At 42.5% G+C, this 16,570-nt stretch overlaps 1 protein-coding gene across 14 annotated transcripts in view; it reads left to right on the top strand.

The window, feature by feature from the left end:
- Nucleotides 1-16,570, top strand: part of SMARCA2 (SWI/SNF related, matrix associated, actin dependent regulator of chromatin, subfamily a, member 2) — a 191,115-nt gene that overhangs the window by 50,431 nt on the left and 124,114 nt on the right. For all 14 annotated transcript variants that reach the window (XM_021064340.2, XM_021064291.2, XM_084986871.1 and 11 more), the window contains 5 exons: nt 4,430-4,483; nt 7,697-7,827; nt 8,120-8,177; nt 11,267-11,367; nt 12,853-13,000. In XM_021064340.2, coding sequence (XP_020919999.2) covers nt 4,430-4,483; nt 7,697-7,827; nt 8,120-8,177; nt 11,267-11,367; nt 12,853-13,000 — 492 coding nt within the window. The remainder of the gene's footprint in view (nt 1-4,429; nt 4,484-7,696; nt 7,828-8,119; nt 8,178-11,266; nt 11,368-12,852; nt 13,001-16,570) is intronic.

Genomic DNA, 16,570 nt, shown 5'->3' with positions numbered 1-16,570 from the left:
AATACCGATTGTAAAATATTTTGGTGCAAAACTGTTTCTTTACAAAGTGAGGCTGTTTGTGGCCTGTGTTGTGATCTACATGAAGCACCTCATTGAAGCCCATTTTCTAGTGTTCAGCTTCCATGGGATTTGCATATTTGGGAATTCTTTTCCCTCCTCACCCCTTCATTAATTATTTTATATAATCTCTGGAAGGAAGATGGGTAGCTGTGCACATAGCTTTGTTCATGAACATTCCTAAAAGGAAGGTTGACTTGACTTTGGCCTTGGAAATCAGGAAGCCAGTTGTCTCCCAACTTCTCAAAAGTAGGGAGAAGCCAGTGCAAAGTTTTTTTAGTCTTGATTCATGGATGAACTGCAGTGGGTTTGGTTTTTTTGTTGTTGTCGTTTGTCTTTTTAGGGCCGCACTTGTGGCACATGGAAGTTCCCAGGCCAGGGGCTGGAGCTTTAGTTGCTACCCTATGCCACACCCACAGCAACTCGGGATCCGAGCCATGTCTGTGACCTACACCACAGCTCATGGCAACACCAGATCCTTACCCCACTAAGTGGGACCAGGGATCGAACCCGAGCCATGTCTGTGACCTACACCACAGCTCATGGCAACACCAGATCCTTACCCCACTAAGTGGGACCAGGGATCGAACCCTCGTCCTCATGGACACTAGTTGGGCTCGTTACCACTAGGCACAACGGGAACTCCTGGTTTTTGTTTTAATCAATGGAAACAAGCTCAGACATCAGCCAGTGACACTGTCAGGATGTATTTGTAGTCACACACTACGGATTCACTGTATATGATGTGTCCTTAGGCAGCAGATCCCACATTAGCACCAGGGCATTTCACCAGGTGCTCAGACTCTGTCCAAGGTGACCTCCAGTGGTAGCACCACAGTCACAATCTGTTCAGAGTTCTTTTTTTTTTTTTTTTTTTTGCTGTACCTGTGGCATATAGAAGTTCCTGAGCCAGGGGTTGAACCCATGCCATAGCAGCGGCCCAAGCTGCTGTAGTGACAAAGCCAGATCCTTAACCCACTGAGCCACAAGAGAACTCTTGGAGTTATTCCTGAATATTAAAAATGCAAGGGTTTTTTATTTTTTATTTTTATTTTTTGTTGGGGAGAGGACTAGAGTGTTAAGCACCAATTAGATGTGAGAATGTGGATTTATGAAAGCATACCAACAGCATCTCCAAACTGAAGGGATTCAAAGCATGATGGGAGAACTTGACCTCTCTTGCCATAGAGGAGACTGCCATCTGGCTTCCACCACATATAATAACATAGCTGAACAGGTTTTAAGTACAGGGCATGCAAGGGAAATCTCATGGAGTGCCAGTCTGGGAGAAATTGTGCGCGTGTGTTCTTAACTCTTTTATGACTTGCAAATATATTGGTGCCTAATCACAATAATGATAATTCATGGAATGTATGTTGTGTGGAAAGCATTGTCCTTGGTGCTTTCACTCATTCATTCATTCATCAAATGTTTATTTAGTGCCATTTAAGTGCCAGGACCCCTTGAAGGTGTGAGAATACAGGAGTGAACAAAGCAGACAGAAATCCCTGTCTTTGTGACCTTATGAAGCAGTTTTCAGAGAGTGCTATAGCCAATTGTATATAGTTGTAAAAGAATAATAGCCTTGGGACTATCATTGATTCTTTCACATTGTGGAAATTGACAGGCACAGTGTATATTACTTTTAACATTGGATTGTACAGGTTGAAATAGTGATCCAGTCCAGCAGCAGCCAGATGAGGTAGGCGCTGTTATGGTCCCTATTTTACAGCAGAGGGAACCAAGACACAGAGAAGGTGGGCTCAAGATCACGTAGCTAAGTTCTCTTGCACGTAGTGACAGAGCTGGGATTCAAATGTAGTTCGTCTAATTCCAGAACCAAGTTTCTTAAATCTGGTATTACATTGCCTCTCAAGTTTTAAATTTGAGAAGCTATGGGATTGTAAAAATTAGTTTAGAGGGTTTTAAGTAAGGAAAGGGCCTGATTATGAGGCAGTTTTGAGATAACACTCTAGCTATTCTATAGCATTTTCATCGAAGAGTATTCTTTAGAATATTTTTTATTCTATTTTTTATGGTCCTTCAGACCTTTTAATGAACTATTCATTGAAATGATGATCCAGTTCTACTAGCTAGATATTAGAAATTGGCTTATTCATTGTCTCGTTTGATTTTCTTTGTTGGCCAAATTTGTAGCTTATTTCTGATTTGTATGGAAAGAATGGTGGGATTAATTGACTTTCTCCCATTAATTAAAAGAGTTGCCTGAGTGTAGTTCCTGAGAATTCCAAAAATGGAATCTTCAGGGCGGCTGGTAAAAGGGACAGTTCCTTTTCTGAGCCTTTCTGCTGTTGATTTCTGTATCCCTAACCTAGACATAGGGCCTGGTGCTTTTTGATGCTAGTCATTCTTTTTGAGCTTATAAGTATTTTCACTTTGGGTGGCATAAATAGAAAATTAAATTCTTGGGAAATCATAACCAAAGGGGGCATTTCATTTCCTCCTCTTAAGTAGAAGCTCTACATTATGCCTTGTGCTCTGGCATACATATATCCATGGATTTTTTTGGTAAGAAAATAATAAAAGAACTTCAAAAATTTCAAACATTTAGGGAAACGGCCCTTCTTCACTATGGACAAAAGGCTGGATTATCAACACTCACCATTTTCTATAAAAGCTGTTTTGTCAAGTGGCAATTGTGTTATTTTCATGAGAAGCAAAAATGCATTGTACAATCAATGCCTTAAGTAAACAAAGTGGACTTAATATTGATTCTGTATCATTATGTATATTTTTAATTAACTAAAGGGCCCAGGGGAGGAAAACTCATTTTCTTAAATGTCTTGATAAAGAAAATGACTAAAGTTTTTTTTTTTCCCTCACCACACTACACAGAATAACTTTAAAATAAGATTTCTGTAAAGGTGATATTAAAGATTTCACTTGTCAGAGAAGTTGTTATACATGTAAGAAGTTTTAGACTATTTTGTGTTTATTGCAGATGAAGCTCTCTCAGATATGTTCAAAATGTGACATAATCCTAGCTTTTCATTTAGGCTGACTTTGAGGCACATAGAGCTTAATGGGCTAAGATATTGGAATATTTAAGAAATGGAGGATGACGGAATTTTTCATGAGATCATAGTGCCTGCATCAAATTTCCTCACGTACCCACTTTGGAAACAGTATATATTATGAAAGCCAATTAAGTAAAATGAAAAATATTCAGAGAAGTCACAGAATTTTGTATTTTTATGACCCAAGAGCGGTTCAGAGTTCATGCTTCTTTTTTTTTTTTTTTTTTTTTTTTTTTTTTTTTTTTTTTACTGTGCTCGCAGCATGTGGATATTCCCCGGCCAGGGGCAGAACTCACACTAAGCAGCGGTGACCTGAGCCATAGCAGAGACAACACCAAATCCTTAACCACTAGGCCACCAGGGAAGCCCCACAGTTTATTCTTTTCTTTCTTTTTTTTTTTTTAATCCTTTCAGGGCCACACCTGCAGCATATGGAGGTTCCTAGTCTAGGGGTTGAATCTGAACTACAGCTGCTGGCCTACACCACAGCCACAGCATAGTGGGATCTGAGCCATATCTGCAGCCTGCACCACAGCTCAGGGCAACAGCGGATCGCTGACCCACTGAGCAAGGCTAGGGGTTGAACCTGCAACCTCATGGATACTAGTCAGATTCTTAACCTGTTGGGCCACAATGGGAACTCCCAGAGTTCATTCTTTAGTGGGCATTTTTAGAAAATTTGCTAAGGGAATGGGGAAGTTGAGTAGATTATGTAGGATTTTTCTTGGTAGTGCCAAACATAAAGACATTGCAAATTCTGACCTCTGCCTTGATGCTGCCACAACCTAAGTTCTTTGGGTCCTAGAAGACACAGTCCACTCATCTCTAGGAGGCCAGCCCAGAGTCACACCTCGCTTTCAGTAGCTCTCTGCTGCCAGTTGCCAATAAAATATGCACTCTGGGAGTTCCTCTCGTTGCTCAGTGGTTAATGAACCTGACTATCATCCATGAGGACGAGGGTATGATCCCTGGCCTTGCTCAGTGGGTTAAGGATCCGGCATTGCCATGAGCTATGATGTAGGTCGCAGACGTTGGGATCCTCCATTGCTGTGGCTCTGGTGTAGGCCAGCAGCTACAGCTCTGATTTGACTCCTGGCCTGGTAACCTCCATATGCCACATTTTCAGCCCTAGAAAGACCAAAAAAAAAAAAAAAAAAGAAAAAGAAAAAGAAAAAATGCACTCTGTCTAGGTGAAGAAAAGCACAAATAAAAGGCACTAATACTTAAGCTTTGTTGGATGATGATAAGTAGTGATGAAATGCTGTCACACACCATGAGGTCCTTCCTATCCCCCTCTCCTTGGTTCACAGCTAACACTTGACATTGTTTTGCAGAAAGCTGAGGAGAATGCAGAGGGAGGAGAGTCTGCCCTGGGTCCAGATGGAGAGGTAAGGATTTCCAGCCATTCCTGTTTCTACGTTTCTACCATGCTCTGCTGAATGAAGCCCTGCCATTTCTTGCTGCACCATTCTCTGTGTATACTAATTTTATTTTTACTCCGCTCTTCACTTTTAAGTAAACATAGCACTACATTACCATAGTAGAAAATTAGAATAGTCTAAAAGGGATACACTGAAAAATAATCTTCTGTCTCAGACTGCCAATCAGCCGATATTAAATTTCTTGTGTACCATTCCAGAATTTTTCGTGCACATATAAGCATGTGTTTATGAATATACAGAATGTTTAAGAATCTTAAGTGATTCTATAATTACATTCTCCCTGTAAATGATACAGAGGCATAAAATACGAGCCAGTTTCCTTTGTTTACTGCCAATTTGATATTTCATAACTCCATAAGCCAAACAATTTATGTGTTTGGGTAACTATTTTTTGACATTTGCTATAGGCTTAACCCTATAGCTTCTATTTGTAGATTCATCAGCATGTTTTTTAAAATAATGTCTTTACTGAGATATAATTCATGTCATGCAATTCCCTTTTGAAAGAGTACAATGTAGTGTTTTGGGGGGGGGTTATTTGTTTACTTTTGCTTTTTAGGGCCACACCTGCAACATATGGAAGTTCCCAGGCTAGGGGTCGAATTGGAGCTGCAGCTGCTGGCCTACACCACAGCAACAGCAACGTTAGATCTGAGGTGTGTCTGTGACCTACACTGTACCTCATGGCAATGCCGGATCCTTAACCCATTGAGTGAGACCAGGGATCTAACCCATATCCTCAAATCCTCATGGATACTAGTCAGGTTCGTAACCCACTGAGCCACAGTGGGAACTCCCTTATTAGCGTATTTTAAAATTTTATTGCCTAAGATGTCCAGTATTCTCCTGAATTCCAAGACTACAATGATCGATTGATTGGATTTTTTTTTTTTTTTTTTGCCCTCTGAAAATTCCAAGTTCTCTGACAGTTGTTCACACAAGCAGGCATGCCCCCTACCCCCCCACCCCTCAGAGCAGAATGGGAGGGGAGTTTGTTTCCGACTGACTTCTCTCACAAATTCTGATAAACCTGGAGGATTGGGGTCGGTGGAGGATTGCCTCTTCCTGTTCTAGAAGCACTGGGCACAAGAGACGTATTGTGAATGTGAAAAGTCTGGTTGCAAGAAAAAGGTTGAAACCACTATTCCATGCAGAATTCTCTTGAACAATAAATGTTACTTAACCGCTGTAATTCATCATGCGGGAAGAAAGGATCGGGATAAATGTCTCATGGGTAAGCAACGCTCAGTGGGCTGTGTTGGGGGAGGAATGCTGTATATTCGAACACTTAGAAACAACTCTAATTTCTCAAAGCCCAGCCTAACCTAAGCATGCCTTGAGTCAGTCTGTAATTAACAAGCACACAGGGAGAGATTTCATGTGGGAGTGTGATAGCTCTCTTATCTCATATTATCTCATATTATTTCCTGGGAAAATTAGCCACTGACCTTGGGCCTGTGGCATAATACTTTTTCAAAAAATTCTTAACACATGCGGGTGCTATATTTGAAGTGGGCAAAGTGAGCAAATGTTGCCCAGTTTGTTTTGAAATAATGTTCTGATTACATTCTGCTGTGCTCATTCAGTATTTTTGCTGAAGTTCAAACTCCAGCTATAGAGATCCCCAGTTTTCTTTGAGGTATGACATAAGCAATGAAATAAGCTATGGATAATAGTTCAAGATAAAGGAATTGGATTTTTCCAAGGGAGATGGTAGCAGATGGTAGATTTCCTATGATACCACCTGAACCTATACATGACCTTCTACATCAATGAGGAAGAAGCTATCACCTTGACATTCAAAGTCACAGTGTTCATGACCATTGTTTCAGCACCCACAAATGGAAAAGAAAGTCTGGAGTAAGCCTTTTCTCTTTTTTTTTTTTAAGGTTATTTTTGTGGATAATTCCTAAAGTATTATTTCTTATTCTGATAGTGCTTTGTTGGGATAGAAGGGGGAAAGAACCAATTTTTTTGGTAGGGGGGTCATTTCCTACAAAATATAGAAGATAATCTACAGTGTTCTGCTTTTCCTATCATTTTTAACTCCAAATAAGAATAATCTGTGGAAAATTCTTTGGAATTAATGAATTGTCTAAATGTTGAATTTTATTACTTGTAAGAAAATAGATAATGTGAACTACTCACACAACCAGCCTTTCCAAACAAACGTCTCGCCTGGGGGTCTGCTCTTAGAACTACAGTCACCCTATAATCAGTAGCATTCATTTGCATAGGATTACTCCATTTTTAGGAGTAATGTGTTCTCTGAAGTAGGTTAAACACAGCCTCTGCAATTTCATTTATTCCCTTAATTTTCCGAGCAAGCTGTTTTTCATTGAGAGTCTAACAAGGAACTTCAGCTCTGACTTGGTCGATTTACCAGGCTTCCAATGAGCAGAGCCTTTTGCTTTATCACAGGCCCCCATGGTTGGGCAGGTACCTGGTAGTTTGGATTTGGATAAATGCCATTGTTTCTGCAGAAGCCATAGCAGCCAAAATGAGGTGACACAAGTTACCGTACCTCGTTTTTTTCCCCATTATTCTCTCTGAAACCGTGACTTGGCAGTCATCCTTATCTGGAGGGGGGATATTTAGGGGTTGGAGGTTCTTATTTGGAAATGACAAAAATCGACTCCACCTGATGTAAGAAAGAAGGGGACATATAAATAGGATCATGGGTGAGTCATCAGATCTCTGGAGGACTGGAGGACCTGATTGCAGGCTGTGCTATTATTTCAATTATATATTACCTAAGTGTATGCTCCACCTGGCGAGTGAGGACATGATGGCCCTGGGAGTAGAGAGGAGCTTTGCATGGCCATTACCACTGCACTGGCACCCCAGCCACTGGGGTCTGCCTTCCCACCAGTATGCCTGCTGGCCTCGCTTCCCTCTAGGTCCTGACTCAGAGCCTCAGTGAATGTGCCCCATTGGTGGAGCTTGTGCCACTGCCTTAGCTGCAAGGGAGGCTGGCATTTTCAGTTTCTTTAATAGGAGATGACCTGCCACTTCCCACCAGGACTCATTAGGGGATGAAATTTCTAATCACTTGAAAGGGTTGCAAATACTAGGCAGCCAAAAGGCCAAGAAACATCCAGGACAGAATTGGCAGATGATCTTAACACTAAGCAGTGCTGTGTTTTCTCTTCTTTCTAGCCAATAGATGAGAGCAGTCAGATGAGTGACCTGCCTGTCAAAGTGACCCACACAGAAACTGGCAAGGTCCTGTTTGGCCCCGAAGCACCCAAAGCAAGTCAGCTGGATGCCTGGTTGGAAATGAATCCTGGGTATGGCATTAAAGCAGACTTATTGATGTTCTTTGGCTTTTTAGGTTTTTGTAGTCCTTATGAAATCTTGGAACTAAAACAGCATTTAGATTTTCGTGGCACTTATAAAAATCTTGGAACTGAAACAGCATAATTTTTGCTGAGCTGGTTAAAGTTATTACCTGCATTTGTCAATGTGTACATAGAATGTGTCATATCTATATTTGTGTATATATATATATATACACACAGATACATGGTTTTATGATTTAGAGAACTAATCCTCTTCTTCCTCTCCACTCCTTTCTCGTAGTTACGAAGTTGCCCCTAGATCGGACAGTGAAGAGAGTGATTCTGATTATGAGGAGGAGGTATGTATGTATGTATGTATGTATCTCTGATGTTAATTGGCTGAAAAGTTCATGGGGAGGCACCTGTGACTTTCCGTCTCTTCATCCTCCAGTGTTGGCCATTGGCTGACAACTGGAAATGAGGGTTTGCCAAAGCTTTGATGGTGCACGCCAAGTGGTATGGTGACTTCTTGGGGGCTCCTGGCCAATGGCAGAACTTGGTGAATTCTATATTTGTTTGAAACCAAAAAAAGAGAAGCTGGCATTAAATTGGAGATGGTGGAAAGGTTTTCCGAGGAAAATTGGAGATGGATTATCTGGAAAAGGCAATTCCATGCCTCTCAGTGGTTTACACTGAGATTTAACAGCCTAAACATGTCTCAAGTTCTTTTGTCCTTGGACTGTTTGAAGTTGTAAATCTGGAAACTTTGACTAAAAGGGCAACATGTACTTGGTTTAATGAGTTTATTGATCCTCTTGGTTTTTCTTTAAATGTGATTCTTGTTTGAATTCTTTGGATATGCTTGTTATCCATGTATCTCAATCTCTTGGAAGGAATACTCAATAAATCTAGAAACTGAAATGGTCATCTTGGATACTTTTACTAGAAATTAAGGAATAATAAAGGTATTTTTAGATAGAATTGAAAATGCTTAAAATTACATATAGAGGGATTAAAAGAAGATTTTTATCTCCTTGATTAGAGCATGGTTAGTGTGTAGTCATTAAACCTGATGTTTACCCGTGTAGAGGAATCTTGGTTTAAAGAATGCCGTGGTGGGAGTTCCCATCATGGCTTAGTGGTTAAGGAACCCGACACAGATCCTTGAGGTTGCAGGTTTGATCTCTGGCCTCACTCAGTGGGTTAAGGACCCAGTGTTGCCATGAGCTCTGGTGTAGGTCACAGATACAACTCGGATCCCAGGCGGCATAGGCCGGCAGCTTCAGCTCCGATTCGCCCCCTAGCCTGGGAACTTCCATATGTGGCAAGTGCAGCCCTAAAAAGCAAAAAAAAAAAAAAAAAAAAAAAAAAAAAAAAAAAATGCTGTGGAGCAGAAATTGGGGCCCATGCAGAGGAGCCATACCCATGACAGCTAACTAGAACTTTCAGACAGTTGTTATTTCCTTTTGTGTTCTCAAAATTAATCCACCATGGACATTTATTGCTTTTGCAAAGAAGATAATAAAAGTTACTTTTTTTTTTCATTTTTCTTTTTTGGCTGCCCCACAGCATATGGAGTTCCCAGGCCAGGGATCAGATCCCGCCGCGATCCCATTTTGCCACAGCAGGAACTCCAGTTATGTTGTTTTTTTGTTTGTTTGTTTGTTTAAGGCATGCTATTTACAAACAAAGACTTTTAGAAACATGCTTTTTTTTTTTAATTAGGCTACTGTTTCTCTGAGGTATGAAGCTTACAAAATCAATTTTTAAAATGTTCCTTGTTTACTTGGATGAATGGGCCCATGAATGAGCCATTGGAGGAATCTTCTCATTGAGTCTGAGAGCCAGGGAGGGACAGAGACGAGGTGAAGAAGGCTGCTCAGCCCACAGGTGGCATCCCAGGACTGACTGCTGCAGATGGCTCCAGATAGTTGGGACCAGCATGAACTCTGACGAGGGCCTCCAGAGACCAGGTCCCCTCTCATTGCTCCCCTGGATGTGAAGGAGCTGGTCTGATGTCTCTGTTTACCCCTTGTGACTCAGTGATCTGTTATTATAGATTTCATTTTCAGCATTATCATGTCAGTTTGTACAGCCTCATTCAAGAGTGATGGAAGTGCATTGTTCTCATTAAGCCTACTTTTAAAGGAAATTCTCCTGGATTTTCTGGAGGGATGCAGCCTTCACTACCAGTGGGTTAGAGTGGACATTATGGATATTCAGTGAAGCTTTCAAACAGGCTAGAAGGACAAAGTACACAGTTGAGAGGTGGGGAGGTGATGCATCCTTTGCCAAGTTATTCACGGTTTTAATCTAAGTATCCAGAAATGGGAGTTACCCCTTTGGTGCAGAGGGTTAAGTATCTGACTGTAGTGGCTCAGGTCATTGCAGAGGTAAGAGTTCAATCCCCAGCCTGGTGCAGTGGCTTAAAGGATCTGGCATTGCTGCAGCTGCAGTGTAGGTCTCAACTGCAGGTGGGATTCAGTCCTTGGCCTGGGAACTCCACAGGTTGCAAGTGCATCCGTTAAAAAAAGAAGAAAAAAAAAGAGGGGGAGGGAGGAAGAAAGGAAGGAAGGATCCAGAAATGTGTGCTGTGAAGTAGCCATAGAAAACACCCACAGAAAGGCGATGCTGTGAGCTGTGGTGTAGATCACAGACACAGCTCAGATCCTGCGTTGCTGTGGCTGTAGTGTACACTAGCAGCTACAGCTCTAGCCTGAGAACCTCCATATGCCGCAGGTTTGGCCCTAAGAAGACAGAAAGGAAAGAAGGAAGGAAGAAAACACACAGAAAGGCATGTGCTTACAAGCTCCACTCCCTCCACAGTGCCCTGTGGCACCAGAGAAGGACAATGTTAAGAGCTCTGTAGTTGGCTTTGGAAAGAAGGGTATAGAATGTTGCTGGATTAGCAAAAGCAAGTATGGTCTACAGGACTCTGATGACCAAATAATGATAAATATTTGGCTTTTTGGCATGATGTTTACCAGTTTATTCTTGGGAGCAAGGGTTCCAGAGGGTGCTCAGTGGGCTCCTTTTGTTGTTTCATTCTGTGATTAAATAGCAGTGGAGCAGTAGGTGTTGCCTGTTTTAGGTAAGGGTTACGTCCTCCCTCACTTGTACTGACTTCACTTGTGATGCCAAATACTGTTCCCTCTCTTTTTGGAAAATGTCAATCCTAGAGATTCTCTCTTTTTTTAAAATTTTTAAATTTTTTTACGGCCACACCTGTGGCATATGGACGTTCCCAGGCTAGGAGTTGTTCGGAGGTGCAGTTACCAGCCTACACCCCAGCCACAGCAACTCCAGATCCTTAGCCCACTGAGCAAGGCCAGGGATCAAACCTGCATCCTCATGAATATTAGTCGGGTTCTTAACCTGCTGAGCCACAATGGGAACTCCGAGGTTCCCTTGTTGAAACAAGATTTTCCCATGTCTTTTGTTTTCCCAGGATGAGGAAGAAGAGTCCAGTAGGCAGGAAACTGAAGAGAAAATACTTTTGGATCCGAACAGTGAAGAGGTTTCTGAGAAGGATGCTAAGCAGATCATTGAGTATGTATCTCTCAGAATTTTCTCTCTTGTCAATGGCATTTCATGAGAGACACTTTATGAATTTTCTTTCAGAGGATTTTGTCTAAGGAAGGAAACCCACTTCATGCCCACACTGCATGTGAAACGCTGCCCTCAGAGGTCCCCACTGAGCCCCTGGTCGCCAGGCCCCAGAGTGTCACGATGCTGCCTCCTTCTGCCCTCCTCTCCTTCCTGAACCCCTCCCTTCTGGGCTGCTCACCTGTCCTGTGTGCATCTATCCCAGGTGAAATTTGCCCCTCCTGCTGGCTGCCTTCCTGCCATTCCAACCTCCCTTAATGGCATCAGCACTTGCCCAGAAACCCAAGTGAGAGACACCCTTCCTCTTCTGTCCCCGCTGCTATAGGTCATCAGCTTCCAACTCTCCACCCCGCCCCCAGCCTCTGAAACCCCCCAGTCCTGTCCTCCTTACCCCACCTGGGTGCCCAGCTCCATGCCTCACCCTACTCCTCCTCCACATCAGTGGTCTGCACAGGTCTTTGCTTGCACAGCTCTAGTATTAAAAGAAAATTGTAGTGAAACAGTACGCAAGATGAAACACTTTTAAAGAGATGAGTTTTTTTTTTTTTTTTTTTTTTTTTAAAGCAGAAATAGACATTGTAGTGTTTTCTCCTATTTTATTCCAGGGTTGTATGGATGTTATACTTCAGGAACTTTTCTTTTATCCATCTGCCCCACCTTCCTCCCTGAAGGTTTCAAGACCCCCTCAGTGGTTCCTCACTGCCTGTAGAATAGCACACCGGTTCAGGAATAGGGTGTAGGAAGTAGCAAACTGCCTCTCCTCTTTCCTGTCTTCTTACTGTCACCTTGGGTGCCCCCTCACCTGTCTCCCAACCTTTAGGCAGTGTTCTGCAGATAGGATTTATCCTTGTATGTCAAGGGCCTGGGACAGCTTCACTGGAAAAGTGTGAGTCTGCAGGTATGAGTGCTGCAGTTTTTGAGGTCCTGCAGACTGGCATTCAAATCCTGACACCACCACCTTTCACGTGATCCCGGGCAAATTCACAAACCTCTCTGGGTCTGAAGTGAGGATGGTAATCATAATGTCTACCGTAGCTGCTTTTTGCAAGGATTACAGATAATGTGTTTTTTTGTTTTTTCAGGGCTGCACCCCGGCATATGGAAGTTTCCAGGCTAAAGGTCAGATCAGAGCTGCAGCTGCTGGCCTATACCACAGCCACAGCAACACTGGAACCCAGCCACATCTGTGACCTGCACTGCAGATCGAGGCAATGCCAGATCCTTAACCCACTGAGCAGGGCCAGGGATCAAACCCACATCCTCATGGATACTAGTCAGGTTCGTTTCTGCTGAGCCACAATGGGATGTGTTTTTAACTGCCAGGCATGAAGTGGGTGATAAATAAAAGGCTGCTTCCTGCAGCTGTTTTAGGCTCTCCACTCGTGCACAAAATTCTCTTTGTGTGACTCTCCACTCTCTCTGCCCCAGGACAGCTAAGCAGGATGTGGACGATGAGTACAGCATGCAGTACAGTGCCAGGGGCTCCCAGTCCTACTACACGGTGGCCCACGCCATCTCAGAGAGGGTAGAGAAGCAGTCCGCCCTCCTCATTAATGGGACCCTGAAGCATTATCAGGTAACTGGTGTGGTTTGTGTTTTCTTGGCAAATTGTGGTCTTTCACTTCATTGTGATAAGAGTATACCATGCGCATGCTGAGTGCGTGAGAGATTTGACAGCAGCAAAGCATTTGGAGTCACATTGTTTCTAATATGGCGATTCTCTCCATTGTGCCTGTCACTCTTGTTTTAGGGCATTCCATTTTACCATCTTCACTGGGGCATTTTCATCTTCCCTTTCATGGCTTTGGGATGACTTGCGTTTTCAGGAAATTCTGGGTTAACATTTGGAACTATTTTATTGTGCATCTCTTCAAAATGAAAAACCCAGCCACAATCTATGAGTGTTGGATACATATGTGTCTCTTTGTGAAGTAAATGAAATATGTATTTCTTCAAAAATTTTAGTGGTGGCTATAGTTTAACACTATGGATTCATTCTCCTAAGAGTCACTATCCACTACATTTGTGAGTTTTTTTGTTTGTTTGTTTATATTTTTTAAGGCTCAATAAAATGGTGACCATCTGTGCTTTGATGAAAACTAGACTGTAAACATAACAGATGTTTCATTTGACCTGGCTGGAATGAGGTCAGCTCCTGGCTTTTACCTCCTTCTGCTTCAAAGTGTTTCCCAAAGTGTGTTCCTTAGAACATTTGTCCTATGAGATAGACTTCAAAAATAAATAAATAAATAAATAAATAAATAAAGGGAAAAATAGATTCAGTGGTTAAATAAATAATGGGAATACTACCATCTGAAACTTGGTTTGCCATATACCTTTCCATCTGGATACTTAGGAGAATTAACAGGGGCCCTTGTTATTAATTGCAGATGTCACCCAGGACTGTTCTGAGCCAACCAGATATAAGGGCACCCTGGCAGTGACCCCTCTTGGTAATCCTTGATGCACATCAGCACAGTCAACGACTGCAAAAAAGTAAATGCATAGTCTATAATTGCATGTCAGCATCCTGCATTGAGGTAGCTTTAGCTTCACATTTCCCAAGTTTTTTGACCACCCAACTTTATTTTCATGCATCACCTGCTCACATCGAGTAAAATCAGTGTCCTCTGGCATATACTTCAGGAAGTATATGCTTTAGGCCAACAGTTTTCAAACTTTTTGAGCTTGGATCCACAAAACTCTTAAAACCTGGCCCTGTGTTGGCTGCCATTGCATGGGGGTGAAGGACACAGTGGATGTTACCACGGTGCTGCTGTGATTTGTATTACAGCAGTTTATACCCACTATTGCTTTTGCATCTTCAGTGCAACTATCAACACAGTATCAAAGGCAAATAATACCCTACTGTTAATAAGAAAATCATTTTGACCTTGTGGATCTCTTGAAAAGGTCTTGGGGAGCCTCAGGGATCCCTGGAACACACTTTGAGAACCACTGCTCTGAGGGAGTACAAAGACCATGCTACTTTCTGGGGGTTCAGAGTTGTTTTCATCTGACTTGGCCTACCTGACATAGACGTTAACTTGTTGGTTCTGATGGACTCTTGTATGTCTGTATATGGAAGGTGGGTTCTTTAGATTATTTGTAAGTAACTTTTAAAAGAATTTTTTAATTAAAGTGTAGTTGATTTATAACGTTGCGTCAATTTCTGCTATACACATAAGTAACTCTTAATGCCACTTTGAGTTCCTCCAGCCATCTGATGCTTTTTAAGCATTTTTATCGCTGTCTTTTTAAACCCATCCCTCTCTACTTCCATATATGAATTTTATGGCCTTCTTCCTCTCCTGGGCTGAAGTAGGTCTCCTGACATAGCTGAAGCCTTCCTGCTGCTTCCTGTAAAGTCACATAAATTTGATTCAATACCCAGCCCCTCTAATTCCATGGTCTAGGAAAGCCCAAATCACTTCCCACCTTTTGTGCGTGTGTTAATTTCTAGTCCTGTCTGCTGCCAGTTTCTGCCTCTGTTTTATCTGGGATTAACACAGACGCAAAATTCAGCCCCTTTGCCAATTTTCATTGAAGAAAAAAAAAAAATCCACCACCACCGAGTGTCCAAATATTTCTGGCTTTTAGCTGACTTTTCTAAAGATCTGGAGGTCTTGGGATCAGGTTGCAGACATGCAGCTCCTCCCACTCCCACTAAGGGTTCCGGTTGTTCCCCCTCTTCCCTATCTTGTGTGCACCACTCGGAGCCTCCTTTTCTTTCTCTTAGTATTGCTGTTGTTCTCCAAAAGTCTAGGATATATTAGAGACTTGCATGGTATCAGGCACCCTAAGTGGCTTATCCAGGTATTTCTTTAAACCATTGCAGTGCTCTTCCTAAGAAAAACTCTGGCCCATACAATCTCTTTTTTGGCTACCCTGCTGTACATGGAATTCCCAGCCCAGGGATCAGATCTGAGCCATGGTTGTGACCTATGCCACAGCTGTGGCAATGCTGGATCCTTAACTCACTGTGTCGGGCCGGGACTCGAACCTGTGCCCGGTGCTCCAGAGATGCAGATCCCATTGTGTCACAGCGGGAACTCCACAGTTCATACAATTTTACATGTGTGATATTGGCACTGCCAACAGCTTCCTGATATAGGAATGGTTTACTGGCTCCTGTTTGACTGCAGGCTTCTGGAGGGAGGTATACATCTAACATACCGAGGTATCTATCTGCTGGAGCTCATTGCGTGGTCCTCTGCGCAGAATAGCCATTTAGTAGATATTGAAAATAAAAGAATCACTTGCTTTGTTTTTACATAAAGCAAATTAAAATGAAAACATTTTGCTAACCATAGCTTCATTAGCAAGCTAAATTGACTTCGGCAAATATATATATATGTATATATAGAGGGAGAGAGAGCACTCGAGAGTGTAATAATAATAGATTGATCCTGTTATTTAAGCTGGCATCTGTGATGTGGTCGTACAAGGGAACTGGTGGTTGGAATAGGAAAGTTGAACATTTTTGTACTTTCACTCAACCTTCCTTGTGCTTAACATAGGAAATCCAACACTGTGACCCTGGTGCTGTGCTTTTGTACTTAAAAAAATGTTAAACACATTTCCAGGCAGTCAGCTGCCCTTGGGATGCACCTGTATTGCAGAGTTTCCCTACCATGCCTGGGAGCTTTCTTTTCCCAGAAGTGCCAATCTGTGGCCCCAGCAGGTGCCGTTGGCTCCCTGGTCACTCTCTTTCCTCACTTGAGAGGATCCCACCCTGGGCGGGGCTGTTTATGACCAAGAAGGCTATTTATTTATTTACTTATTTATTTATTTTGTCTTTTTGCCTTTTCTGGGGCCGCTTCCGTGGCATATGGAAGTTCCCAGGCTAGGGGTCTAATTAGAGCTATAGCTGCTGGCCTATGCCACAGCCATGGCAATGCAGGATCCAAGCCGAGTCTGCAACCTACACCACAGCTCACAGCAACCCTGGATCCTTAACCCACTGAGTGAGGTCAGGGATTGAACCCAAAACCTCATGGCTCCTAGTCGGATTCTTTAACCACTGAGCCACAACGGGAACTCCCCAAGAAGGCTATTTCTAATGAGTTGTGATCTCTGTGCCAAACCTGCCTTCTGGTTTGTTTTGTTTTAATCCTCACATTGGCTTTTTGTTCTTAGAGTGGTC

Source organism: Sus scrofa, chromosome 1, assembly GCF_054392235.1.
Source record: "Sus scrofa isolate SSC_HxYL_T2T_F1_AM1 chromosome 1, Sscrofa_HxYL_maternal_Yorkshire_Landrace_v2.0, whole genome shotgun sequence".
In the NCBI taxonomy this organism is placed as follows: domain Eukaryota; kingdom Metazoa; phylum Chordata; class Mammalia; order Artiodactyla; family Suidae; genus Sus; species Sus scrofa.
Note: the sequence above shows the minus strand (reverse complement) of the source record. Positions and strands in the feature narration are given on the sequence as shown.